The 27,088-nt window shown below is 39.8% G+C and overlaps 4 protein-coding genes across 11 annotated transcripts; 1 reads left to right on the top strand and 3 right to left on the bottom strand.

Annotated features, from left to right (window-relative positions):
• Positions 1-1,213: 1,213 nt before the first annotated feature.
• LOC135673112 (beta carbonic anhydrase 5, chloroplastic-like) lies at positions 1,214-5,722 on the bottom strand. Of its 2 annotated transcripts, XM_065181862.1 has the most exons (10): positions 5,474-5,722; positions 5,314-5,381; positions 4,360-4,398; positions 3,621-3,782; positions 3,492-3,540; positions 3,091-3,204; positions 2,927-2,980; positions 2,722-2,804; positions 2,513-2,618; positions 1,214-1,777 (listed from the first exon to the last, which is right to left on the bottom strand). In XM_065181862.1, the coding sequence occupies exons 1-10, from the start codon at positions 5,573-5,575 to the stop codon at positions 1,580-1,582; spliced, it is 975 nt and encodes a 324-aa protein (XP_065037934.1). In that variant the 5' UTR covers positions 5,576-5,722; the 3' UTR covers positions 1,214-1,579. The 2 variants fall into 2 exon arrangements, with proteins under 2 accessions (XP_065037934.1, XP_065037935.1); XM_065181863.1 differs by lacking the exon at positions 4,360-4,398 and having other exon boundaries at positions 5,474-5,721.
• Positions 5,723-6,247: 525 nt separating this feature from the next.
• Positions 6,248-10,653, top strand: LOC135673110 (peptidyl-prolyl cis-trans isomerase FKBP12-like). 2 transcript variants are annotated; one of them, XM_065181860.1, is made up of 5 exons: positions 6,248-6,447; positions 7,736-7,769; positions 7,846-7,907; positions 9,950-10,002; positions 10,277-10,505. In XM_065181860.1, exons 1-5 carry the CDS (start codon positions 6,360-6,362, stop codon positions 10,382-10,384), a joined length of 345 nt encoding a protein of 114 aa, XP_065037932.1. In that variant the 5' UTR covers positions 6,248-6,359; the 3' UTR covers positions 10,385-10,505. The 2 variants fall into 2 exon arrangements, with proteins under 2 accessions (XP_065037932.1, XP_065037933.1); XM_065181861.1 differs by having other exon boundaries at positions 6,250-6,447; positions 10,407-10,653.
• A 114-nt stretch (positions 10,654-10,767) lies between these two features.
• Positions 10,768-12,767, bottom strand: LOC135673109 (pentatricopeptide repeat-containing protein At5g18475-like). Its single transcript, XM_065181859.1, has one exon. It carries the CDS (start codon positions 12,745-12,747, stop codon positions 11,206-11,208), a length of 1,542 nt encoding a protein of 513 aa, XP_065037931.1. The 5' UTR covers positions 12,748-12,767; the 3' UTR covers positions 10,768-11,205.
• A 7,097-nt stretch (positions 12,768-19,864) lies between these two features.
• LOC135673108 (transport inhibitor response 1-like protein) lies at positions 19,865-26,210 on the bottom strand. 6 transcript variants are annotated; one of them, XM_065181854.1, is made up of 5 exons: positions 25,506-26,210; positions 24,781-25,306; positions 22,771-24,688; positions 22,449-22,619; positions 19,865-20,372 (listed from the first exon to the last, which is right to left on the bottom strand). In XM_065181854.1, exons 1-3 carry the CDS (start codon positions 26,108-26,110, stop codon positions 23,933-23,935), a joined length of 1,887 nt encoding a protein of 628 aa, XP_065037926.1. In that variant the 5' UTR covers positions 26,111-26,210; the 3' UTR covers positions 19,865-20,372; positions 22,449-22,619; positions 22,771-23,932. The 6 variants fall into 6 exon arrangements, with proteins under 6 accessions (XP_065037926.1, XP_065037925.1, XP_065037927.1 ...); XM_065181853.1 differs by having other exon boundaries at positions 19,865-20,364; XM_065181855.1 differs by having other exon boundaries at positions 19,865-20,051.
• Between the last annotated feature and the right edge of the window lie 878 nt (positions 26,211-27,088).

Below are 27,088 nucleotides of genomic sequence, written 5' to 3'. Positions count from 1 at the left end.
ATTTATTGCTTTGCTCTCACACTCTCGAACCATCTGGTGATAGATTATTATACTTCCTATTTTAATTATCTTTTTATTTGATTATTTTATTTTTCTAAAAAAATAATTAACATAGATAAAATCATAATAGATTATGGTTCTTCATATACTCATAATTATATGACCCATCTTCTAATATCTTTTAATCGGATTGAGAGATGCTAATTTCTTAAGTTTAAAATTGAGTGCAGTTAATATGGATTCACACTTAATTTTTTAGAAATATATTAAATTGAGTAAAATACATAAAGGCAAGTTGAAGGGATAAATATCAACTGAGGGAGAGAAAAATATTCATTAGATGAAATCACACTATTTCAATAATATTTAAATCCTTTTAATTGTTTTGTTTTTTGATTTTCTTCATCTTAACTCTTTTTACCCACTCATGTCAGACAATTTAATGGAAACAGCCGCATATTCCACAAATGGAATGCCAACAGCCGCTGCCTTCCTTTTTCGGGTTCCAAATGGAGGTAGTGTGTGGATTGTTCCCTCTGTCTTCACCAACCCATCATTAATGCCCAAGCTTTGACCAGGTGGAGAGGGTTACTGTGCAGTCTCAGTGCTCCCCCCATCTCCTTCTACTTACCACTCGTTTACATGTTTAGTGGTTTGCACTGATCATATGGCAACCATCATGGAGAGAAAAAGAGAAAAGAGATGGCTTTTCTTTCACTATGCCGTTGACTTTTCTCAGTCGCCCCTCGAGCATTCAACACTGTTCATGGCAACTAACGTTTGATATGCCATGAAAGTGCTGACATGAGTTGGTGAGAGAAGGTTGCAGGGCTTCTCCAGCCATGGCTGAAGCGTCTTTTTCCAGCAGCCATTTGCAATACTTAGTGTCACAAGATCTACCACAAGATTATTTATGCTTCGAGGGTTTTCTCTAGCTGCTGCATCTAGAGATTGTTTAGTTTCACAATAATATCTGACACTAATATATAAAGAGTCAAACACGTAATTATTTTACGTGAATCATAAACTGCTACAAATCCGATAAACTGACAAAAGAAAAAGCGTTCAAGTTTCAGATCTTTAAATCCCTGTCAACGGAAGATAGAAAACTTTGGGCAATGAAGATAACAGGATGGGAAGTAGGAACAGGAAACTTTCTTGTGAGCACCTCAATATTTAAAGCAATGATGAAACATGTCTTTAAGAGATCAGATACTAATCAAAGTACAATTCTTTTAGCATATTTCAGATAACATAATCTGACTCAAAAGTTTTAATTACAAATATTATCATCATATAATACAGGAAAACACATGAGAAAAAGAGACAATACAGTTGAATATCAAGCATGGATCTTCAACTTATAGCTTAGTCACCCCACATATCCAAAGAAACAAATGTTTGTCTATCCCACATAAACATATCATAATTGATCTATTGGTACCGGCCCAAACATTTTCTTGCTGCTGAAATGGGTTAAAGAAGAAGGCACCCAAAGAAGGTAGAAGAATTATCTTGAGGTACAACATGGAGGAGCAGATCATATGCATAAGCTTCATTCTGGCTCGTAAAATATTTTTCAGGACCACGAGGAGCGATTTTTAATGGCATACTTGCTGCCTCCCTCCAATCTTTCTCTGTATACAAGAGTCCATTTCTCAAAGGTGCAGTTGATGAAGTCATAGTAGCCTCCATGAAGAGATAATGTCGCTTCGCTGACTCTTTTCTCAATCCATGGGTATGTTAGCAAGTTCAGCAGTGAGCCATTGATTGATTCCTGTAATAAATAAAAGCAGCAAGTTAGCTTAAAGCTTGACTCTACAGCAGCATGCATTTTATATATATACCTAAAACATTTACTCATAGACAAAGAATAGAGTATTTCAGATACACCAATACAATGCTACTTAACAGCCTGATCTTGGTGAAGTCAAGATAAAGGAAAGCAAACAACAGGTTAATTATTGAGTGAAGGGATCAACAGAAACAATGTAAACTTTAGATCGATAATGCTAAGTTGATTATATTCGCAGAAGCACAAGAAGTTCCAGGTTGCTTAGAGAAATGCAACAGTTCTGCTAACGTGGGTCCTCACACAAAAATAGCTTGAGATAAAAAACCTGAACAGAAATTCAAACTACATATGCAAGTTTAAGAAGCTAGATCTTAGTGTCACTAAGTTCTGTCACAAAAAGACATTTCTAATTCACATGAAAAAGCATGCTTGTAAACTTGTACAACTAGAAAGCAGGGAAGGAAAAGTTTGTGATAGAATCTTTTGCTTTGCTGGCATTATAAAGATTTTAATTTTCAGACGGGAATCAATATGAAGCTGGATGGACAAAGGTAGATACAAGCATGGTTGCTGGTGGACGTGGAGATGATGATGTCTAGCTGTCCAGCATTAACAAGAGAATCTTGAAGTGATAAGAAAAAGCTAATTATCATAACATGTGTTGCCATAGAAAAGTCCAATTAATGTTGCACTCTGTTAGAAGGGGATCGTGACTACCTTCTCACAATGTCTACACTGCATTTCAAAGCTCAGGTTGCCAGCAGCAGCCTCTGTGCTTAGCCTTGCACTCTTTCCAATGGAAACCCAATCTTTGATAAAGCTTCTATATATGTATACACACACAAAAAGTGAATGGGATCTCATGCAGAAAAAGAACAAGAAAACATAAAACAGAAATGCAGAGTCTAGGTCTAATTTACATGTACCTAGAACCAGGATCATTTTTCATACTCATAAGAGCCTGAATTCCTCCACAACGACTATGGCCAACAACTAATATGTTTGCAACCTACAAAAAGCATATTGTTCAGCTCAAAGAGAACAACGAGCAGCTCATTAATATTAATGCAGTTAACGGCCACCATATTGTGTCAAATGACTACACAAATCTGCTTTATGAAATTTACTTGCCTCTAGAGTGTTTACAGCAAACTCAAGTGCTGCACTAGTTTCTGAAGCCCCATGCTGCAAAAAAAATATATTAAATGCCCTCAAAAAATGCACAAAATAGCAATGAAGCTCTTCAAACTGGTCCGAATAACCTAGTCTGGTGTGAAGATATTTAAGAGATGTACCTGAAATGGTGGAACTAAATTTGCTATATTCCTTACTGTAAACGCTTCCCCAGGTTGAAAACCCAAAATGTTCGAAGGGCAGACCCTCGAGTCTGCACATGCAATTACCATGAACTGCACAAGAAACTATCAGTTGATAACATATGTTAAAAAATGTTGAATAATGTAGAATATACACCAACAAAAGAGCCCCAAAATAGACATACCACTCAAAGTGGGTCCCAAAGGATGATCTATCATATAATTTATGGGAGTTACTTCAAAAATAAAGAACTATTATTTGTAGGTAAGAGGAGGGGGGGGGGGGAGAGAGAGAGAGAGAGAGAGGCTAAGATTTTAATGTTTCAACTGAAGAGAAAAAGTTGCAAGTATAAGAACCATAATCCTGGTTGTCAAATCACCTTGGGTGACTGCTGCTCGGCAAGATTTTGGTAATGAACCAGATTCTCCCTGTTCATTGCATAATGCGATTAATTGCACAATCCAACTGCTTAGACAGAGCAGCTAAGTTTGTACAAAATTCTACTTACTCATAATTTTGGCTTTTGAAACTCTTGAATCTACTTTTCAACTCCTCAAACGGATCTAAATCTTGCTCATCGTTTCCTAATTTCCATCTTTCACTTTCTGTAAATTCTCTAGTCAACCTGAAAGGCTCTTTAGAAGCTTTTCTTGTGGAAGTATGTTTTTCCCTGGCAATAAGATTCCCTTTTACTCTCATATCAAGTGATTCATCGCAAACAAATCAAGAAATATCTGGACAATACAAATTTATGCTGTTCGGTAAGAAAACAAAAAGGGAGAAATGTAAATTGCAGCTTTAATAAAAAAAAGATGTATTTTTCATTGCTAGAGGAGATGAAGAATGGATTTGATAAATTCACAACTAGTCAATTCCAGATGTTGATTACCGATTTGACTTAAAAAGCTATCTGTTATTTACCAATATCTCTTTCCTAAATGCAAAATTCAAGCTTTAATGCCCGAAATGGTTCATGTTAAATTCTCTTAAACTGTCAATATTTGAAATGGTAGATCCCAACTCGATACCACAACCAATTTGAATCAATGCCCCAAGTGTAATGTTTATTTTTTCCAACCAGGTATAATGTTAATCAAGTTCATGTCCACATGTATTAACAATCTAGCTTGTAAAATTAGTCCAATCAGGACAGACAAAAGACTATTTTGACTTATGCATTAATATTCAAGTCATCAAATTGAAAAGAACAGAAACTATTGATAGCAATTATAAGTTGGCAGAAATACCTGTCTGTATTAATTTCAGATGATCTTACTAATATGTACCTGAGAGACACAGACATGCATTAATATATATATATATATGGTGCACTGCATACTAGTCTGTAGAACCTTCAGGGTTTGCATATTAATCTCCCAATCACTCATATTTGCTCTTTACTCTGTGAATCTCAAAGAGAATAGTAATTATTTGGTCAGCAATGAAGTTCATAAACACTAAGATTTAAACCCTATAACCGTGAAGCTATGCTCAAATAGAACTCCAAATAATCATGAAATATTTGTGTTCACAAATCAATAAAGAATAGCTATTAATTTCATGTACTCAGATAGATCAAACGAATTAAGATTGAGACACCTTATTTTGTACATGACATCCTAGAATCCCAAATTTTGATAATGAATAACTACAGTCTTAATTATCTGAATTTCCTCTCAAACATAATCCTCTCCTTCCCATTTGTTCTTCTTGTGTTTTAAGATAACAATACCATTGTTTCCTATGTAAGTAGTAGGGAACCAACTCCACAAGAATATAAACCCAGAGCCTCGTTTAGTTGAAGAGGAAGACCAACCACTAGATCAAGGCCTTGTTGGTCCTCCTCCCTCTAACATTCAGCTGTGTATCTATAGAAAACAAGGGAATTAGCTACAATCAGGGTTTCTTTTTCATAACAGCAACTGCAGATCGATGATCAAGATAATCCGGTGTTACCTACGAATTAAATTTCATCCTTAAGCCAATTAATCACCTAATGTTGCTCACCAATCTTAAAACAAAATGAAATCCAGTGAACATCATAAGAAAAACCATCAAAACGAATAGAATCACAATAAAGAAGTTGCCTTATAGTAATTCAAAAACGCAGGAAAAGTTTGAAATCAAGGGTCACTCCATGATCAACCAATTTACTCGCAGAATTCATTGATTACAACATATCGAACAAGAAGTAAACTTACTCGACGCAACCCAGAATTCTCAGGCGTGCATTGCTTAATCTACCCAAATTAAGGGGCGAACTGCCGATCTGAAGAGGAACGCATAAAATGTCAACACAAACCAGACGAACGAACGCTCAAAAGACAACAGCAACAAGGTGAGGAGCCAAAAAGGTCTCACCTTTATGGCTCCCGAAGGTTTCCCGGAGAACCGAGAGGAAGCCTCAATAGAGGAAGGATCAAAGGCCGCGAAGTCAAGCGAAGCTCGAAACAAGGAAGCCATGGGAGGAGAGATCCGGCGCCGATGATCCTTAGGGTTCAGCGGGTCTCGATCCCTGGCCAAAATGGGGGAAGAAGAGAGAGAAGACGAACGCCGTGGCGACGGAGGAAACCAAGTTTAATAACTTGAACGGTCGCAATTGAATGGAAGGAAAAAAAAAAAAAAGGAGAAAACTAAGTTTAATGGCGGGAATGTCTGCATATTTGTTCTATGCGATCAATGATATGTTCCATACTTTCGAATATGGACGGTTGAGATATGTTTGATAGGTAAAATGAACGAACGATATACTCTCTGCATAGATCTATCTAAACGAGCAAATTTCGGCCGCAATACCTGCTATTGGGATCTCGGCTGGACCTTGACAGGGACGCCTAGCTATCTATCGAGATCAGCTGTGCTAGATAAAGCACAAAACAGCAATTCTTCCACTGACATTTAGAAACGTGGGATTGGTCTTCTCATCTTGGCCTCGTGGCATTAGATTATTGTAAGAAAAGCATGTTCATTGAGGTAAAAGGATAAGATGCCAAGATGACAGGAGCAACTACGATGACACTTGGCGTCAAGATCAGCACCGTAAACGTGCGGTCGAGGAATTGACACGTCAAAATAAGGGCGTATTTGGAAATGTGGACTCTCATTAAATGGTGAAGATTAATGGTATCAATAGCCCAGAATACATATAAAAATTCCGTGGTCGGCAAGCATAGGGTTTCCTTGTCGTGAGAGCCGACGTCCCAAGAGCCGTCACCGTGTACCTTGATAGGGTTTGGGACCCCAGCAAATGGGCGTGGAGAAGCAGCTCCTCAAGGCCGGCCATGGCCCCAAGCCCGTCAGGGGCCAATCCGTCACCGTACACTGCACAGGCTTCGGTCAGTAGTTCACTCATTCCCCACTTCCTGCGCTTTCTTCTTCTTCTGATCTGTGCCCTTACGCGATTTGGTTTAGTGATTTGTCAGCGGGGTTTGGGATTGGTCGAACAAGGATCATCGCCTCACTGAGAGCAATGTTTGTTTTTGTACGTTTAGGGGATCCAGGAAGTGTTATGTGGAGCATGGTTTGATGCAAGGTGGCTGAAGGATGAGCCCATAGATAATATTTCTGATGGCGAAGGGGATTGAATCGTCTTGTAACCTTGTGTTAATAATTAGTATTTTGTGATGGAAGGATCCATTCTGCTATACTAAAAGAGCCATCCTGTTTTGAACAACGAATTTGTACGAGATTTTATCTGCATAAATTTCCATATATGTGCACTAAGCAAATCGAGGTCAATTATTGGATAAAATCCCGTAGGACAAGCTCTCCATTAACTGTATACGCATCACAGCTTGTTGCTCATTCTGTTGTATGCATTTCAATTTTGAATTGCATATTGCCATATTGTTGGGCTTGCGTACTGATCCAATGATGCACATTCGTAGCTTGTCATGATTGGTGTTCTTCCAAGCATAAGAAATAGTTTCTTTGCTTCTTCTTTGAGTGATCTTGTTATCATTTTGAGTCACTTTGTATATGCATCCTATCAAGGTTTGAGGGGTTGTTTGAGTTTCCTAGATGCCCGTATCTTTTTCCCAGGAGTTACTTTGATGGTCTATTCAATGATAAGCATGAATGTGCATCGGTCACAACCTGATATCAAAGTTGCATGTGCCTTGCTGCCAAGTAGTACCAATAAGGTGTTTCTTGGGGTCAGTTGATGACTGATTACCACATCATGTATTGTTTCATGCTTGTGTTAACAAGTCACTTTGGAGTACCTTGAGGAGGACATCAAGATTTAAAATGCTGGACTACCCCTGCAATTAACAAATAATGTTTCAATTAACAATCAAGTGTTCAATTGATGGATATTAACTACAAAGGGAATACAAATTTTTTGGTTTTATATAGATATGCATATGCTATATGAAACATTAACTTCAGAGATATACGTATGCAATTTTTCCTTCATGAAATATCCTCTCGTCCTCCTGTGTAAAGCCAATACTTATATTTTACATTAATATAAAGTTATTGCTCTTGTGCTTTGGGCATATGTAATGTGGTCTTCTGTTATATCTGCACTTTGAAGACTTTAAATAATGTTAGTTGGTTTCAACAGATCATGATTCTTTTGGATAATGCTGATTTTTTCCAATGGTATCTTTTTTTCTGCAGGTAAGGATGGTGACCTCTCAAAAAAATTCTGGAGGTATTTCTTTTCCTTGTTCTTTTTCTTCTATAAAGACAATGAATGCGAGCCTCACCCTTTTTCTATTGATTTTCAGCACCAAAGATCCTGGACAGCAGCCATTCACATTTAAAGTTGGTTTGGGCTCGGTTATTAAAGGTAATACTTAATCATTTTATCCAACTATTTTAAATTTAAGTGCAACATGCTGCAAGTGGAATATGTTTTAAAGCTAGCTTTGTAGCTTTCTTCCAGTTAAGTCTGCATTTCTCTTAGTTCTTGTGTACCATTGTTAGCCAGCCAGGCCAGATTGTTGATGAAATTAGGTCGAGATGCCAGTCTCAAAGATTTCATAGTTTAGGCATAATTTGAGGAATATTTAACTAATTATATATCATAAGAACTTTACACCCTAAAGGTTTCCAAATTGTGCCATGGTTGCTTGAAGTTAGATGGACAATTGCAATAATGGAGGAGTACCATAGATAACAAAATGATTCTCAATTTTCAATAATCCGAGAAGTAAAAAGAATTTTTTTATAGTTGGGATCTTGGGAATTTTGGATAGTTGCAACAGTTCCTCTTTCTAAAAAAATAATATTTACAATTTCGTTTTATTATGATATGTCTTGCATTTTTCTTAAAAATATTATTTTAGGCACATGCAAATTCATATGTCTATGTCCATAGTAATATGATCCAGAAAAAAGGTGATTGTTTATTTCATCCACTATTCAGGTAACCTGTGATGAGAGTGGATGTGCAAGCTAACAATTTTTTTATAAAATTGGATAAGAGTAATCTTTTTGGTACAACTGGAATTGCAACCTTATGCAAGAGAATTTACATTGTGAGAGAGTTTAACTAAATCCCTTGCTGCTTCTCTGGTTGTCAGCCATTTAAATTTTCGATGCCATAAACTTGTCTTTTTTCTTCAAACTCTTAGTTCATTTTACTTTATTCATGATGCACATGGTGCCGAGCAGCCTGGATTTAACAGATTGTCTATCACTCTATTGTTCTATTACCAAAGGTAGTATGATTGTTGAGAAAATAGGCTAACATCCTATTCTGCAGAATGTGGGCTAGAATCATAACTCTGCTTCAATGTATGGTATTTGGGGAATTTAGAAGTTTCTATATGCATTAAAGCCTTATGCAATGTTGGATGCTTTTGTTCACTCCAGCATCTTTTCACACTATTCTGCATAATGTGGAATGCAATTCATTGTTATGGCTCCTCAATTATGTTGTTTTGGTACTTAAGTCTCGTCATGGATCTTGAAAGTTCACTTATGTAACATGGGATGTCTCCTTTGTCCATCCCCTTTTATTATGTTCACTCCACTTTTTGTCATCTAAAGGTAATTAGATTCATCACTACAAGCACTATTAGACCGTTATTTATCTGCATATGTGAAGGAATGTGAACTTATGTTACTTCCAATCAAACTACTATATTTTTGCCCAGTCATTTCATTCAGTCATTGTTGTGTTCCTCTAGGTTTTAACATGTTTTTTTCCCAGAGGACGTAGCTGGCTGTCCTCTTGACATTTCAGTAATTACTGTTAATGAGTAGCAAATTTGAATATTTATGATGGCTTGTGTATACAAAATAACTGCTATTGTTTTAGCCGTCCTTTGATATGTAAAATTTTAGCTGCAAGTTGTCAGGAAGGGGCAGTGACTAGAATATTTAGCAGTCTTGGTTTTATGGATGAGATTTTAGCAGCAAGTCTAAGCACTATGGCAGCAACCTGGGTGACCATAATTTTAAGAACATAAACAGTCTTTTTCGCTTACACAATATCTGGATATGTGGGATGCTGTTGTTGTTGTTGCTGCTGCTGTTGTCTCTTTGCTTACACAATAGGCTGTACCCATACACCCTGAGATCCCATATCCATGAAAGCATCTTGCACTGGACTGCTCTTTTTAGTTTTTAGAACTCACCCATATAGTTGAAACTTGCAACATCTAGTGAGAACATTGTTTGGGACTGATCTCACAAGCCACAATGTTGTTTAATTAATTAAATGTACATCTTCAAGTGAATTGTTTGGTAGATTGACTTGCCTATGTGAAGGATCAGTCCCATTTGTCTTTTCGTGAATGATAGAAATTGGTCATATGCTAGTTTGCAATTTAAATTGCCTTTTCATTCAAGAATATTAGTTAACTAATATGTCATCTCTTGTAGGGTGGGATGAGGGAGTGATGGATATGCAAGTGGGAGAAGTTGCTCGACTTCAGGTAATATTCATCCCATGCCAGTCACAAGTTTGACAGTGTTCTAGTTTCTTCACTATTCTGAGCTGTCCAAATTGTTGAAAATGCTACTCAAGGTGTTTTCAGATTTTGAGGCTTCTAATGATTTTTTTTTTGTTTCTTCTATCCTGTATCATTGCCGAAAGGAATCTGTTTTTCATCTGAAATTACTCGAATTGTAACATTTGCAAAAGAGTAATGCAACAGCTGGGTTTCCTGTCATCCTAAAGATCTGTGTCTCTGCCTTTTCCTCTAACAGAATGATGCCAGAAGCCAAGTTGGAGACCTCATACAGCATTTTATCTCCTGTCCTTTCGAGTTCCGTTGTGTAATCTTTTACGTCTGTCCTCCCGTTAATATGTGCTGACAGGTGCTTAATCCATTTGCAGTGTACCCCAGATTATGCTTATGGAGCTGGTGGCTTTCCAGATTGGGGTATCCGTCCAAACTCGGTCTTGATCTTTGAAATCGAAGTCCTCAGCGCGCAGTAATAACTACTTTAAGCCACAAGGGGGATTGTAGAACCATGAAATAACTGCTACTCCTGAAACTATTTGTCCTGTGAGGAGTAAGCCAATGACATGATGACTTTGTATTTTCCTTGCTGTTGATTACTACTTAGTTGGCTTTCGATCAGTTAATCTAGTGTTTTCTACGAAATGCTTTGGTAGATTGGTCTGTTTACGCATGATAGTCTTTGTGGCTTTCTGTCATCAACTTTGGCATACCTTTGTCAAAATGCACAAGAAGGCCAAGCACAAGGTTCTGATTGTTCATTTGATATATGATGTCCGTTCAAGAAAAGAACCCACAGGACTCATAGATCACCATAAAATTAGTAACGAATCCCCTAAGAAAGTGATATTACAAACTCGATTTCCATCAGAGTCTGATCATTCGTCCATGGAAAAACACCTGTATGCTACTAACCAATATCACTCGTAAAAATCTTCTGCTGAGTTCCTCCAGAATTAAAGTGTCAACATAAATCAATTGTACACCATGTCAAGCGTTCCGGTACCTGAGCTTGCAAGTTCATGGCTTGACCAAGTAAAGGCCAACTCACTGAAAACACAGCTCTATGACCAAGTAAAGAATAATCTGTTCCAACAGGATCGACTCAGCTGTTGGGTTGGATTGCAGTCATGGCGAAGACGAGCCTTGACTTATTAAGACGACTCGTATAACTCACTCCGCTATAAGCAAGTCATCAAACAAGTCAAATGATCTCTTAAGCTTCCTCTCCCTGCAGACAGAGTCAACCAACCGAAACCATGTATCACTCTCTGGCATAAACCCCATCTCTGCCAATCCATACATTGCAACAGTTGCATCTGCCACCCTTCCAACCTCACACAATCCAAGCAACAATTTGTTGGAGGTCGCAAAGTGAGGTCTGAAACCCCTTCCAAGCATCAACCCAAGCAGACCAATTGCCTTCTCCATGTCCCCTGTGGCGCACAAGCTATTTAACACGATCCTATAGCTCGCAACATTTAGCCTCACACCATCGTATGGTAAGCTCTCCAGCAAACCCATCGCCTCCTTAAACCTCTCTTCCTTGCACAACCCTTCGATCACCACATTATAGGTCACCACATCGGCCTTGCACCCTTTCTCCCTCATCTCTTTCACCAGTTCGATTCCTTCGTCAACCCTCCCTTCTCTGCAAAGGCAGCCAATCAGTGTTGTGTAGGTCACGCCGTCAATCTGCAACCCAATCTTCCCCATCTCCTCGAAAACCTCTTCTGCTTCCTCCACTCTCCCTTCTCTGCAGAAGCCATTCATCAGAACCGCGTAGTTGTACATGTTGGGCTCCAAGCCATTGCTCCGCATGAATCCGAAGATGGTTCTAGCCTTATCCACCTGCCCGCTTCTACAGAACCCATCGATCAGCACGTTGTAGGTCAAGTGGTCGGGGACGATCTTGTCCTTGTCAATCATTTCCTCGAACAGGTCGATGGCATCTTTCAACCTGCCCTCTCTGCACAATCCACCCATCAGCGTGGAATATGTGATCAGATTGGGTTTCGCCAACTCCGACGCCCTCATCTCCTCGAGGACCCGGAAGGCGGAGTCAAGGTCGCGGCTCATGCAATGGTGCTTCACGAGGATGTTGCAGACGCAGGTGTTGGGCTCGATGGAGAAACGGGCCCTGGCGTCTGTAAGAAGGTCTTGGGCGAGGTCGAATCGGCGGGCTTCGACGAGGGCGTCGAGGCAGGTGGCGAGGGCCTTGAGAGAGGGGTTGCGGCGGACGAGGAGGGGGATGGCGGAGCCGAAGAGGCGGACGGCCTTGTCGGGAAGGGAGGCACGGCAGAGGAGTGGCATCAGGCGGAGGAAGACGGCCTCGTGAAAGAGGCACGGCTCGAGGGACATGCGGCGAAGGACGGCGTCGAGGGCAGGGAAGCGGCGGTGGCGTGCGAGCTTGAGGAGGAGGGCGGAGTAGGTGGCGTGGTTGTGGGCGAAGCCGGGCTGCGCAGCGGCCGCGTTGAAGAGGTCGAGGGCCCGCTGCGGGTCTGTCTGCCGGTTGATGAGTCGCACCGCGTCGGCGTGGGAGATAAACCGGGATCGACGCCGCTCCGGCTCAGTAGGCGGAGGAGGAGGAAGTGGAGGTGGTGCTGGTCGTACGATAGAAGCTGGTTTAAGGTACTGAAGAGGAGATATCCATTTCGTGGTCGCAGGGGAGGAGGTGACGTTGTTGGGGACTTTGATGAGGTTTTGGGGACTCATTGCTCAACGTTGCAAGAGGGCAGAGGTACCCTCTTAAAACTGCGTGTAAGTCTCTTCGTGTACCCACATATCCTATCCCTCACAATACGTAGCGGTTCCCTTTGGCACGGCTCTGTGGGGCCGGGCCGCATGGGCAAAGAGAATAACTCAACAACACATCCGAGCAAACGTTAAGTTCGAGAGGACATCTCATCGCGTAAACGATTGCGTGTATTGTGCTCGTGCGCGTTTCATTTTCCGAATAAGCTAGGAAACAAAGCAACTCAAAAGGTCCCTCCGTTTTCCCCGTTTTCTTCCCTCCTCCCGCGAGTTCACCGCGGAGGAGCCCAACGTTTGCCATGCCGCCTACCTCGAGACGAAGGGGGAATCCAAGATGGGGAGGAGCGGAAGGCCGCGGCCGACAGGTTGGTCAAGATGTTAATGTTTTGCTTTTAGATGATGAGGATTTTTGGTTTTCCTGATCTCATTGCTCTCTAAAATCGAATTTTTCAGAGATTCTTTGTGATTAAGATCACGGAAGTAGATCAAGACCATCATACCGTTCGTCTTCTATCATTTTTAAGGGTTTCTATAGGAACATTTCTTCTCTAATCTAAAATCGAAGTCCTTCATGTGTAAGATGCTGGATGCCTGGGTGGAGTGATGCAGGATTGGGCACGGATCATACAATTCGCTGGTCGATTAGCTTCGTTCATTTAGTAATTGATTGGATATCGATCATCATATTTCTTTTTCTGTAACTTTTCTAGGTTATATTCGGAGTTAATTGCATTTCCCAACAATTTTGCAACTCGTATCAGCTTCATAGTTGTAGAATGTCTTGGGAAGAGTTGTGTCCGCATTTTTGTCCTGGTTTATGTTGGTTTCTCATCTGTGGTTGTGATTGCTTTTCTTTTCACAAGTTCAACCAGAGATGTTCAGCCATATATAAAAGAGTTGGACTTGAGATTCAAATCTCCATAGTGTAGCTTTTTAGCAATTCTGTCTACATATTTCCTAAAAATTTGGCGTCTGGAGTTGACTGTGATAGACTAGACAGGTTTTTTGTATGGTTAGTTTTTCAAGTATCTTTATGAAGGTTATAAAGTACATATTGCTTTAGTCCTAGTTTATAAAAGCTGTCATGTTTTATAGCAAGAAGCTTGTCTGCTATAATAACTGGATCCACAGAGGGCATATGTCTCAGAGTATCATACTATTAGAAGTAATTGTACATGGAAAGGAGATCTTTGGGAACTATCTAATGTAAAAAGGTGGAGTAAATATCAATGTATGTTGTGACAGAATGGACTACATCATGACAGCCTAATGTAAATTAAAATTTGCTGATAAAGGTTATAAGTTATAACCTCAAGTTTAACTATGTAGCTAATTTCGAAATGCTTTTTACTAGTTCTTCATGATTCATGCTGCTCTTTTTTTTCATTCACCATGATCTCTGGTGTACTACCAACAATTCATGTTGGTTTTCCATGGGTGTGTTCCTAGTTTGCGAAAAATGAGCTTTTGCACCTATGTTCCTTGCATATTTGTCCACCTCGACATCTTCGGTTGTGTCTTTATTCCTTCTATTGACTCTCTCTGTGTCGATGGTCATTTGCGCTTTAGTTGTTATTTTTGGCTTATAAGATCATAAGTTGGTAAGGCATATCTTGTTTACAAAACATCCTATATGCATTCCTCAGGTTCCTTCTTTTCATATATTTATGCACTCTCTTTTCTTTTAAAAACAATATTAGGATATGAAGTTAATCACTACATCGAGGACTGCCATCAATGTTAATTGGGTTCTAGTTATGATTTTTAATTCCATTAACTGTACTTTGTATGCCCTTTTTTTTTTCTGATTGTTTGTTGGCTTTGTAGTTTTATCATTGGTCTTCTGTTGCCATCATTCATATCCATGCAAGAGAAATTAGCATATTAAGAGGAACAATCTATCTTATAAAGGACTTACAGATGTGCCACCTAATTGCACAAGACTTCAGATACGGTATCTTTATGTTCTAACAAGACTTCAGATATGGTATCTTTATGTTATAGGCAAGTTAGTAATATAATTTATTCTACTTGGTTGTAATTGTATTCAGCAAGTGTTGAACTGAATTAACTGATGGCTTCGTGCTTGCCTTTGTATTCAGAAGGCTCCTTCGGACCTGGGAAACCAGGGTTCAAGTTGCAGACACAGCTCCCGCGCTTGTAGGGCAAGGGTGAGGAAAATGATACCTGCACTGACAGTAGTCTTGTGCACCAGCTCATACTTTTTCTTATGCTATCCATATTTGATGCATTTGCCATTCAATAATGGATTATTTACTAATTATTATATTTGTCTATTATCTGTGCTTTAATCTTGATGATCCTCATAGGTTACAACAGACGAACAAGCCCCAAAAAGAACATGATTTATGGACCATGATTTTGTCCTAGAATTCCTAGCAGATTGCTGTAATCATAATCAAACATCAGTCATTATGGACAAATTTGATGTCTAGAGCCATGTCATGCTGGATACTCTTGTGTCTGTAGACATAGAGCCAGCTATGCTAGATCTTCTCCTGACCAGGATTTCTCCAGAGAAAGGTCTTGCAAGGAGTTGGTCGAAGAAAAACTAAAGGAATATGTTGCAGGAAATATTTTATAGAATACTAGAATAATAAAAAAGAGTTCATGTGTTCTTGGGTCTCACAGGGACCAAGCCAAAACCTTTATTAGAAGAAACTGACAATTGTAGGACTAAATTGCCCTCAAAACTAGCCATCAATCTTCCTTTTTCAGACATAGACAGACTGACTTTTTGGGGCTTTTTTAGCTGGCCAAAATCTCCAGATGATCAGAGGTGGCACAGCCCATTGCTCGAGTACAAGCAACTTAGCATCTCCAGACCTGGACTCCTGAACCTTTTGTTGCTCCCCAACTACATGGATGCATGGGGAAAGTCTCATGTGGAACAGGACTCCTGCATCCTGTTTGCATGGGTATCGGGATGTCGAAAGCAGGGGAGGTGACATGAGCATGCAATATGGCACAGGATGCATTACATGGAATGTAGGGGAGTAACACATACCATCTTCATGAATTTATTTTGTTGTTTGGTCTATAAGTGGATGAACTCAACAATGTTTCCTCTTTTATGCGACACTTAATTAGAGTTAATTTTGGTTTGTACAATTTCATTTATCAGGTAATTGTTTGATTGTGACTGCACTTTTATGAAATTTAATTTGTTGTAAATCGTCTATGCCAAAGCTAATTTTTTTTCTCCTACCATCAGAACGAATAGAAGCATCGGAGATCCTACATCGCCATTTCGATCAATCATTATCAGTCAACCATCAACAAATCTAGATCTTAAGAAATGGTGATTACCTTTATGAGATCATAGATTGTCATTGTCATCATCGGTCAACTGGCCATTGTCCACCAATAGGTCAGTGGCCATTGGTCATTGATCGGATTTTATTGCAGTATACAGCAACCAGTAGGCAGAGGGTTGCCAGTAGATTCCTCTTTTTTTGGATGATATAATCTTGTTTGTCTCTTCCATGTGTTAATTCTATTTGTGGCAATGCAATGATTGGATGACACAAACTATTGTATGTGAAAATGGAGGAAACTGAAATCCCTCCCTTTGTCTCTGTATTTGCAAGTGAGCAAGACTTTCTAAATAAACATCCAAACTATGTTCTTTGACTATGCATCTATTCAGAAATTTTCATGAATTGTTTCCGGTGCTTAGATGATGCAAAATATGAATTTGACGCAAGGATTATCCAAAAAAAAAAATGGAGCTATTGGTGCTTACCACTATTAAATGGAGGATACAAGCAGTGACCCCTTTCTCTTTCATAGATTAATTATCTTATTCTAAATTTTTTTTATCATATCTTTCGAAAAATAGATAAACATCATTTTATTCATCATTTATAAATATTATTATTATTTATTTATTTATCAAATCATAAGTAGAAAAATAAACATAGTGATATTAATTTCAAAATGCATCTAAGTGGTTTTATATAAGATTCACAAATCCAATTTAGTATTAGAGGGAGGTTTTGAAAATAAAAAATAAAGAGAATTTAGCAATGCTGAGTAGGAACCCTAAAAGTCAACTCAAAATAGATATATGATCAAAAATTAATCATCCCGCATATATTAAATACTTGAAGGAGCATTCCCCCAACAACGGAGGGGGAGGTTTTATTTTACGGGATGAGTTTACGTTCTTCCAACAGTGAATGGAGGCAAACTCATATTGCACTCTCAACAGTGGATGGAGTGATGTCCCTCACCCGTCAAAGTAGGGACATGTTCCTCTCAACAGCGAATGGAGGAACCATCTAGCTGCCATGTCTGACGGCCCGCTAATCTCCGAAGGGAATAACCCTACTGCTCTCGGCAAGAAAGTAACATAATCTAACACTAGTCATATCTATATCGGGATGAAATAACACATTTAAAACATCTCTTTCAAATATCATCAATATCGAATAATACAAATTAGTCCTCAAATTGATTTGAATCTTAATTCAATTGATCTAATTGAACTCGATTTACTAGAACCTGAATCGATCTCTAATCTTCATTTAACTGGTTTGGAACCACCCTAGACTAGTATAATTTGGACTATATTATGTTCAATTTAAGTTAAACTGATTTGAATAAATCAATCAATTCCGAATTATCTGAATCGATCTAGACTAATCAAGCCTAGTTTAGTTCAATCAATATTTGAGCTTAAATCTAACAATAATATTAGGCTAGGCTAGCCAACCCATATACTGATCATGTGCACTACACATGACTAGGCATGTATCACATCAGGCTGGCCTAACCTTGACCCATGGACTGATCATGTGCGTCGCATGTGACCGCCTATGATAGTTGGGCTCGGTTAGCCTACAAGCCAGGGCTTGACCTTGGGCCTGGCCTACAGGTTAGGCCTGGTCTATTGACTGGGCCTGGTTAGTGGGCTAGTAGGTCGTGGCTTAACCTATGGGTTGGGCCTGCCTACGAGCGATTTCATTCCAATTCACATTCAATTTCATACAACATATATTCACTAATAATTATAAAATAATAAAAATATAATAAAATATTAAAAGATAAGATTGGGAAATAAGCTTTAATACAATAAAATAACATTCTAAATTCAATAAGAATTAAAAATCATACTTTCAACACATGTATAATTTCAACATATTCTATTCAAATAAATTTTAAATTATTCAGAATATCAAAAATTTTAGATAATATATTTTAACTAACAAAAAATTTTAATCCAAATAAGATTAAAGATAAACTGTAATACCAAAAAATATTATATATTTAATACATAAAACATATAAATTTTTACCATGTTTAAATATAAAAATAAAAACCTTAAGCAAGGGTCAAAGAACATTATAAAAACTTCTAAACTTTAATACAATAAAAATTTTGTCATTTAAAAAATTAATAAATATTTTTTAAACTATAAAACTTTTAGTATTTAAAAAAATAAAATAAAAACTACAAATTTTATTTTCAAGAAAGATAGAGAAACCTACCTTTCGTTAGTTAGCAAGTGTTGAGAGAAATCCCTCCCCTTAAATATGAGCAAGTAAATCTTCATTAAAGAAAATTTATTTTAATTCTTATATTTATTTAATATAAATTATTTTTATTTTAATATATAAATAAATATGATATCATCTTATTTGGAATGTTTAATAGTTATTTCCTAATTAATAATAACAAACAAGAAAATATATTAAAATTTTCTAAATTAATTCATAACTTAATTATTTGATTTGATTACATTAATTCCTTCACAACCTCAATAGTAGTATAGTAGGGAGGGCACTAAGTTCTCATTCGGTCAAACTCATCTCAAGTGCAATTAGATGTAGAATATTATGTCACTGCTCGAAGCTGTAAAATTAATCACCCTTCTTGTTGTTACACTGAGCTGCGCGGATGAGTTGTCTGACTTAAGTGGGTGCCATTCAGGGACTGATATCTTAGCATCCAAGCCATCTAATTTTCTTGCAGCTGTTGTGCCGTCTGTTATGAGGGAAACCCAAAATTATGGAAGTTGAGAAGGTCTTTGCCTTGCTGTATCCATCTTTTCAAGGTGCATAACTGTTCCTTCTTTTTCCTGACTTGTAGCTACAAAAGATTTGTATTCCTTCAAGTCATTTCATGTATTATTAGTAATTGGCTATCATGATTTAAGTTTTCATTTGCAGGGATTCCTGAGATTTTATGGAGTGATCCAAGAATCGATGGTATCGAGAAATAATAGCTCACCTAAGCTTGCTAGTGCATCTGATTCCTCCATGCCACATAGCTCGATTGGGGTGTCGGATGCTGCATGCCTGAGCTATAAGAAGACTGATGATAAAACTGCCAGGCCACAGGTGATAATATCATCATAACTCTCTAGCCGGTAACAGGTGAGGAAGATATGAAGACACTCATGAAGGTGGCTTTGTCTGTACTTCTTATCTTGGTTTTGTTAGTCAGAATTTGGGTGTGGTCAGAACCATAGGAAAACCAAAACCAAAGAAAGAAACTACTTGAATGATGCAGAAGAAGAGGAGGATCAAGTAAGATAGGGAAATCAAGCATCGACCTGTTGCTAAATTGAAAAAGATATTAGAAAGAAAAGAGAAGATGAAACCTGTTTAATGAAGATCAAAGCAGTTGGGTATGAAACTGTACTTGTCATCTGTTTTCAGTTTTTGTGAAACTAGTGAAGTCCCTTTGTGACTGACTGCTTGTTTGATGATGAATTGTGGTAGATCTTGTTGTGTATCCTATTTGTAGATGAGTAATCCATCTTATCCTATATCCACTTTGACTTCAACCTTCAGTGATGATTGCTGTACCTTAGACCATGTTTCCTCTGCATTGCATGTTCATGGAACTAGAGCTTGTGACATCTTTTCTTGCTCTCCAGGGAGGGATCCAACAACTGGGTAGCTCAACTCTCTGTGGACAAGTATGGAGTCATAGAGAGGAGATCAAGGAACTTAACAAAGATGATGGAGACTGTTGAGTAAGGAGCAAGAAAAAACCTCTCCCATGGACATGATCAATGAAGAGAAACTACTGTGGCAAGCAAGCAACCTCAACCTTCAAGCAGACAGACTATATTTCTATCATATCATAATCCAACATCAAAGTGATACAACTTCATGAGTTGTCTGATTCCAGCTTAGTCCATATCAACTGGTCAAAGTCCATTCCTTGAAGCCATTGCATCAAAGCAGCTCTCATCTTCTTCTTTGGACAAGTAGCATCAACCTCAATCGTGCCTACATAGAATCATCAAAAGGAAGCTTTTCTTTCAGAAAACAACAATGGACCAGCAAAGTCGAAGATCTCTGATGTTGACTTCTTCATGGCAGAGGATTCTGTGATCTTCTGATGGAGAGTTGCACATCCAGATCAACATTTTAAGCTCAGCAGCAACCTCAATCATCATGGTGTATGGTGGAGTCCACAGAAACCTAATTATGGCTTCTCCAATATCTTTTGACCACTCTTTGGACAATGCATGAGATGGATGTATCTGGAAAGCTAGTATGATTGGTCACTTGGATAACAACACTCGAGCCATGGCATTACCTGCATGACTGTCTTTCTTAGGAGAGTGAAGAGTGTGGTTGTTGTGACATAGAAAGGAATTGGACTACCACAGTCAATATCCAAGAATAGTACAAGACAAAAGAACAATTAGCAATTGCCCAAACTTATTTTTCTCCACAAAAAAGCTTCTAGCTTGATCATAATTGACCATCAAATTTGAAATTTTTTGTTGAACAATCTCAACCTACAAATTTAGGATATTTCTACAGACATTATTGGAATGACATTATAGAAAGACTGGAACATGCATGGCCAAAATTAATAAAAGAGTGAATAAAATGTTTAATGTGCAGAAATGCATTTTTACACCCACTTGTCAGACTGCTGGTGAAACATCCAATCATCATGAAATATAAATCATCTTTCATATCTTCTCACAAGGTTGGATGGTGTCATCCACTGATTAATCACCCACAAGATTGTGGATTCGAACAACTATTCACATGGGTCCATTGATAAGCTTATGCCCATGGGTTTAAGAATGGAAGATACAACACTAATGGTGGTGAAACTGAAACTTCAAGTTTGAAGACTTCTCACTCTCCAGGACTCTATAACATACAACAACAGTAATAAAATCAGTACCAACTATTTGGGGTTATGGACTCCATAAAATGGGAAAAATATTTAAAAAAAAAAGATTCCAACCCTTGCTGGATTTGAAACTTGTAATACTTGCCTTAAGAATTTTAATTCATACCTTTTGTTATACATGAATAACTATTCTTTGATAGATGGAAAGCATTCAAATAGGCATAGAACACACTTAACTATGTAAAGATCAACATCATTGCATATATTATGCTTGGTTTGCACTCTTATATGCATAAATAATATTGTTATATATATCAATATATATATATCAATATAACAATATTGTGCACAAAATTTAGGTGGTATAGATGATAAAAAAACTGTAAAAGGAAAAAAAAATCAAGATTCCTATTTATAATTGAGCTCTAAAAGTTAAAGTTCCATCAAGGAAAGGAGTACCAATAATTCTATTTTCTTTCGAAACAGTGATGGACATCTGGTAGGCTGGATCTTTATGAAATGTGAGATATTTGTAAGTGCGATAGAGACATCTGTAGATGTTTGTGTAATTGGTATCCATGACACAATCATGATCATGAATTATGGCATTTACTTCAATGAGGATTCACAACATGGCAGGTCCTCACTTTGTACTGAATTCAACCACATGCTTTATCGCTTGTGTATCGACATGGCAGGTCCTCACACTCTTTTCAATTCATTTTAGCAAACGTACTCCGAGCACATGATATATGCACAATAGCTCTTGAGGTTTCAAAGCATAATCCTTACCTAATTATGTCTTAAGAATTTAGCATTGGCTTCAACAAGCAAAGAAAAAAACACGTATTAATATGGAATCTAAGAAGGATCAATACAATCTCCTCGTGAAGAAAAAAATCATTTCCAGAACGTCAGCTCAAAAAAGACCCTACTGATAATGTTTTTCTTAGAATCTAAGAAAGACCAATAAGTATAATATTCTCTATTCCCGTGAAAAGACAAATTGTTTCCATGACTTGAACTATGATTATCCAATAACAATCATGTGATTGATCATTCATAATCGATAACTTATCACTGGACACAAAACATCCTCTAATTGCAAGTCAAATGTCTTAAAGTGAAACTAATCTACCAAATCTGGCAGCAATTTAGGAGGACTAAACTTGTCTCTCATTCCTTGAGCTCTATGAAATGTTGGAACTGTCTTTTAAAGCAAAGGGCTACAACAGTCACCACATTTAATTGTCTCCACATCCTCAACTTTGTGTAGCACCCAAAGGCAGTAGTAACTCCACATTAGGGTATCAACTTCCCTGAATACCTATAGGTTGCATTGTCATCCTTTTGGTCAACCCTTGTGTCTGTCTCCATCAATCACAATACCTATATTTTATGTGCACCATCTTAACCCTGTGTTGACCTCTAAAACAAAATATACATAAGAAACCCTAGCTGAAAGCTTTATATGATTGCAACAATTTCATGCAATTTATTGGAGTCATGCAATTAGTTGAGCAAGTTACCCTGATGATCATAGCAACAATTTCTTCTCCTCTTTCACCAGATCTGAACCTGTCAGACAATATAGCAAGGTGTCATCATCTGAGCAAAATGCAGCAGCATATGTGATAGAACACAAGAGATGCGTCCATGCGAAGCTTTCCCAGAACCCGGAATGCCACTTTGCTCCGGAGCTGTCACATCAGATTAGGAAGTGGAAAGAGACTCAATTCTTAGCACAACAAGGCAGCAAAGTCCCACAGGGAGACATCAAGTGTTCCAGTTCATATGATTGCACCTAACACGAGAAAAGAAATATATACATATATAGAAGAAGAAAGATACCTCTTCTTCTTCTTCCTCCTCCGTAGCTCATCAGAGGTACCAGTGCAGATCACAAGTGGAGGCAGGTCCAATTAAACCTTCATGGGCCACAGATGACAGTTGCTGCTCACCTGCCTACCAATCTGAGCAGAAAAGCCAATGACCTGCCATCCAAAAGGTGCAATAGTCTGATGATAGAGATAGTCCAATCAATGAAGTGTTACTTCAATTGGGACCATAACCCAACTTTGTGTTGACCATCTGAGTGGTAGATACTTGGTCCTGTCAAAAAAAATCCTCTTCCTGTAACTCATGCAGGTCTTCATGATCCCATCATTAATGGGCTCCAAGCAAACAGTGATGCCATGGGGACAGCCACAACTACAACAGTTGAATGCCCTATGGCCACTGCATTCATTATGCCAATGAAATAGTAATATATCAAGGGAAAAGTTAAAAATTACAAACTTCCAAGTCCTAGAGATCATGTTTATGTTTATATGCCCAAACAATAAAAGCACCAGATGAAATAATAAGCACTCATGCTTATACTGTTCACTGATAAGCTAAAACTCCTACATAAAATAAGGACTCTTTCGGAGTTTCAGATTTCACCTCCTGACCTTTAAACCAGTCCCTGAATGGTGTCATGTGCATACAGAATGGGAGGCCATAAATAGTCTTCGGTCAGGATTTTTAAGGGTCAGCTTCCATCTGAAAACCAGTCAAAGTGGTCGGTCATGTAATCTCTCTCTCTCTCTCTCTCTTAAGACAAAATTGAGTGCTAGGAAAATGGCCTACAAGCAACAGCCAACTTATACAACATCCTCACGCTAATCTCCCCTTCTGCCATCTGTTTGATCGGACTATCAAATGTGCAATAGAAATAAAAACCTCCACCGAAAAAGAATATGAAATTTCAGTGTTCCTCCAATGAAATGTTGTTTCAGCAACCCAAACAAGTAGAAAATGGATGCATGGCAGAGGATATACTGGAACTATCTTCCCATGGAATGAAGAGAAAGAGGATTGTCTTAGGTATCATGAAGGCCAGCCATCAGATCAACCTTTATGCATTGGTCGGAACCAGCTGCCCTACGCAGAGTACGCTCCTCCATGGAATCAGAAGACGATTGCAATTTTTTCCTTCCTCCTGATAGCAGTTTAAGTGGAAAGGATCACACTATAAGATCATCACAAAAGGCGGTGCATCATTTCTTGGCCCTGCTAGGGAACGATACATGTATAATTTCTCGACAGTCTCATCATCAGCTTCAGGCCGATCTCTAATCACTTCAACGATCAAGCGAGGCAACCTCTGAGCTACATCGTTGCAACCCCTAATAGACAGCTTGCACGAATTCATCCACAAGAACCTCATATTATAGTATTGGTGAATCCCCGAGAGGAGTGCTGGATCCCCAAAAGGGCTATCCCTGATCTCAAGCTTCTGCAATTTGGGGCACCCTTCGAGCACATACCTTAGCCCCACGTCACTGTCCCCTGCAAAAGCAACAGATAAAGTTCTTATTGACTTCCCATATTTTCCAATATACCCAAATGCCTTGTCGGTGAGCAACCCCGAAACTGCAAGCCTGGTTAGCTTCTTGCAATTCATCACTATAGCCCCAAATCCCTCATCCATGGGCTCCTTGGTAAGGTGGTCAGGGAGGTGGCGACCCATGATACAAAGGCGAAACACAACAAGTTCCTGGCAATTCTTGGACATTGTTATAACTGCCTTATTAGTCATCTGCTGGCAGAAATATAGAATTGATCGGAGTCTCCGGCAACCCTGAGAAATAGCTGCAAGACCAACATCTGAGACAAACCCCTCGGAGTCCTCTGTTGCATTTAAAGGGAACACCCTCAGCTCTCGGAGGTCCTTACATGTGGCTGCCACTGCTTGAAGCCCCTCATCACGCACCGTGTCAAGAACCTGAAAACAAGAACCCCATCGACAGCGAATTTCAGAGGAAAAAAGATGGATGAAACCAAATTAGGACAACTCAAGTTAGAAGTGGCAAGTACCCAGAATTTCTGAAGATTATGGCAATGGTGGATCACGGGCTTCAGCTCATCAGCAGTTATCTCGGCGAAGCTACAGTTGAGGGTAGTGAGATTGGCACAGACTGGGTAAATAGCAGGGAGGTACTGAGATGCAACATCGCGGAAGCCTGAGAGAGAGACTATCGACTTGGAGGCAGCAAAGGCAGATACGAGATCAGCGTCATGCTCCATTACGTCTCCTTGTAGAGCCAGGGCTGCAGGGTGTCCGAAGGACCCTGTGCCAAGGTGGGTGAGCTGGGGCGCCCGCACCATGAGACGGAAGAGCTGGTCTACGGTGACATGGTGATTCACCCGCAGCTGCCGGAGGGCAGGAGATCGGGCGACCAGCGCCTCCAATGCCTCGAAATTGACTGTGGAGACCACACAATCGAACCCGAGTGTCTCCAAGCTCGTTGTTGTCTGTGGGAACTTGGAAACCCAATCCACGACCTCATCCTCCTCTTCTTCCTCCAAATAGGCCTCTATCAGATCTAGCACCCGCAGATGCCTAAGGAAAATTCCATCAAATACTTGCATAAGCAGCACATCCACGTCTAAATTTGCACAGCTCATCGACATGAAACTAGGGTTAGCATTACGTCTAACGTCGAGGTTTCAGATTTATCGCACCTCTGAGATCTAACAGGAATTACAGGATAGAGGTACAACAAGCAATTGAACGAGATGAGTGACGCGAGACCCCTAACCTGCACTTCTCGGCGATGACAGCTAGGCCGAGGGTGCCGAACCCGTCGCAGCAGATGAGGGTGAGATCCTTGAAGAAGGGGAAGGAGAAGGCGAGGAGGGAGAGGTCGTAGTCGGCGATGGACATCCGCTTGAGGCAGATCCTCTCGAGCCAGGGGTAGGCAGTGGCCATGGCGGAGGCCCAGGGTGAGAAGTGGGCGCCCCAGCCGAGGGGCACCAGGCTGAAATCAGCGAACCGGGGCTTGCCCTTGAGGACGACCGACCGGACGCGGCGGAACCGGTCGGTCGCCCGCCGGGGGGAGACGGCGTAGCAGTTGCCGATGAAGAGCTCGCCCCGGGTCTGGGCCTCCGCCCGGTACCACGACCGGCAGACCAGCGACGCGGCGTTCCGGTCCCGGCGACACACCAGGAACTGGAGGACATTCTCGAGCACGTTCTCCAGCACCTGGTCGGAGAAGGGCGGCGGCGGATCCGTCCAGACTCCACCCCGGCTCTTAGCGGAACCGCAGCCGCCGCCGCCGCCATGAGACGGCCCCCAGCGCTCCTTCTGCTCCACTCCTCCTCCACCGTCCTCGTCCTCCGACATGTCCGACCTCTCCTCTCTCATACCACAGAGGGGATGTTGTAGTGGGAGAGCAAGCAGGTTTAGGTAAGATTAGAAATGGAGCAGACGACGAGAAGAGGTGGAGACGGCATGTGCGCGAAAAAATAGTCGAAAGATAATTTATCTAAATAGGAAAGGAGGAGTTTGGGATAGAGACGTGATGACTTTTCGTTTATATATATATATATATATATATCACATATTTATTTATTTGGTTCCCATATCGGACTCTCAACTCTCCACCACACTGCTCCCGCCCCTCTGAGTCACGGGGACCCACCGTCGCTGTCCCCGCTAGTCACGTCGTCACTTTGCTTGCTTGCTTGCTTGCGTCTAAAACCTTGGGAACATATTTACAAGAATACCTCCTCTACGGCCTGTATGTATAATGTGTCATTTCTTTTCTTTTTTCTTTTGGGAAAAAAATCATCGTGGAAAAATAAAAAGAAGATTATCGAAGGAATGGATAGAAGTTGAAGAGCCATTAAGAGATATTGCTTTAAGACCATGGCAGGCCCAATCTGGTCTGCAGTCATCTGAGCTTGCTCCTATTGGAACATCCCAGGAGCACAATGCAAAAGGGGCTTTGTACCATATCCACAGAAATAAAGGGAAGAAAAAGAAATCTCGATATTCTGGAACTGTTCCTGGGTGGGTGGTGGTGGTGGTGGTGGTGGTGGTGGCCTCCGAGGGGGAGACCCCACAGGAGCGACCAATCATTGCCTCTCGTGGAAGGTACAGCGACTGCACCAGAGCATTGGCCAAGCGGAGGGGAAGCCTATTCTACTTTGTACTGGAAGAGATTTCTCAACTCCAAGGAAATGCCAGTGCGGCAATGTTTTGTTCAATCAGCAAATGGAGATTTCCGTGAATCGGAGACGATCATTGTTATGGAAACTTTATCCAGCAAAAAGAAAAAGCGTGGCCTTGTTTTATTTTCATTGCCTTTTGCTTCCTTCTCTCTCTCTCTCTCTCTCTCTC

This window comes from Musa acuminata, chromosome BXJ1-5, assembly GCF_036884655.1.
Source record: "Musa acuminata AAA Group cultivar baxijiao chromosome BXJ1-5, Cavendish_Baxijiao_AAA, whole genome shotgun sequence".
In the NCBI taxonomy this organism is placed as follows: domain Eukaryota; kingdom Viridiplantae; phylum Streptophyta; class Magnoliopsida; order Zingiberales; family Musaceae; genus Musa; species Musa acuminata.
Note: the sequence above shows the minus strand (reverse complement) of the source record. Positions and strands in the feature narration are given on the sequence as shown.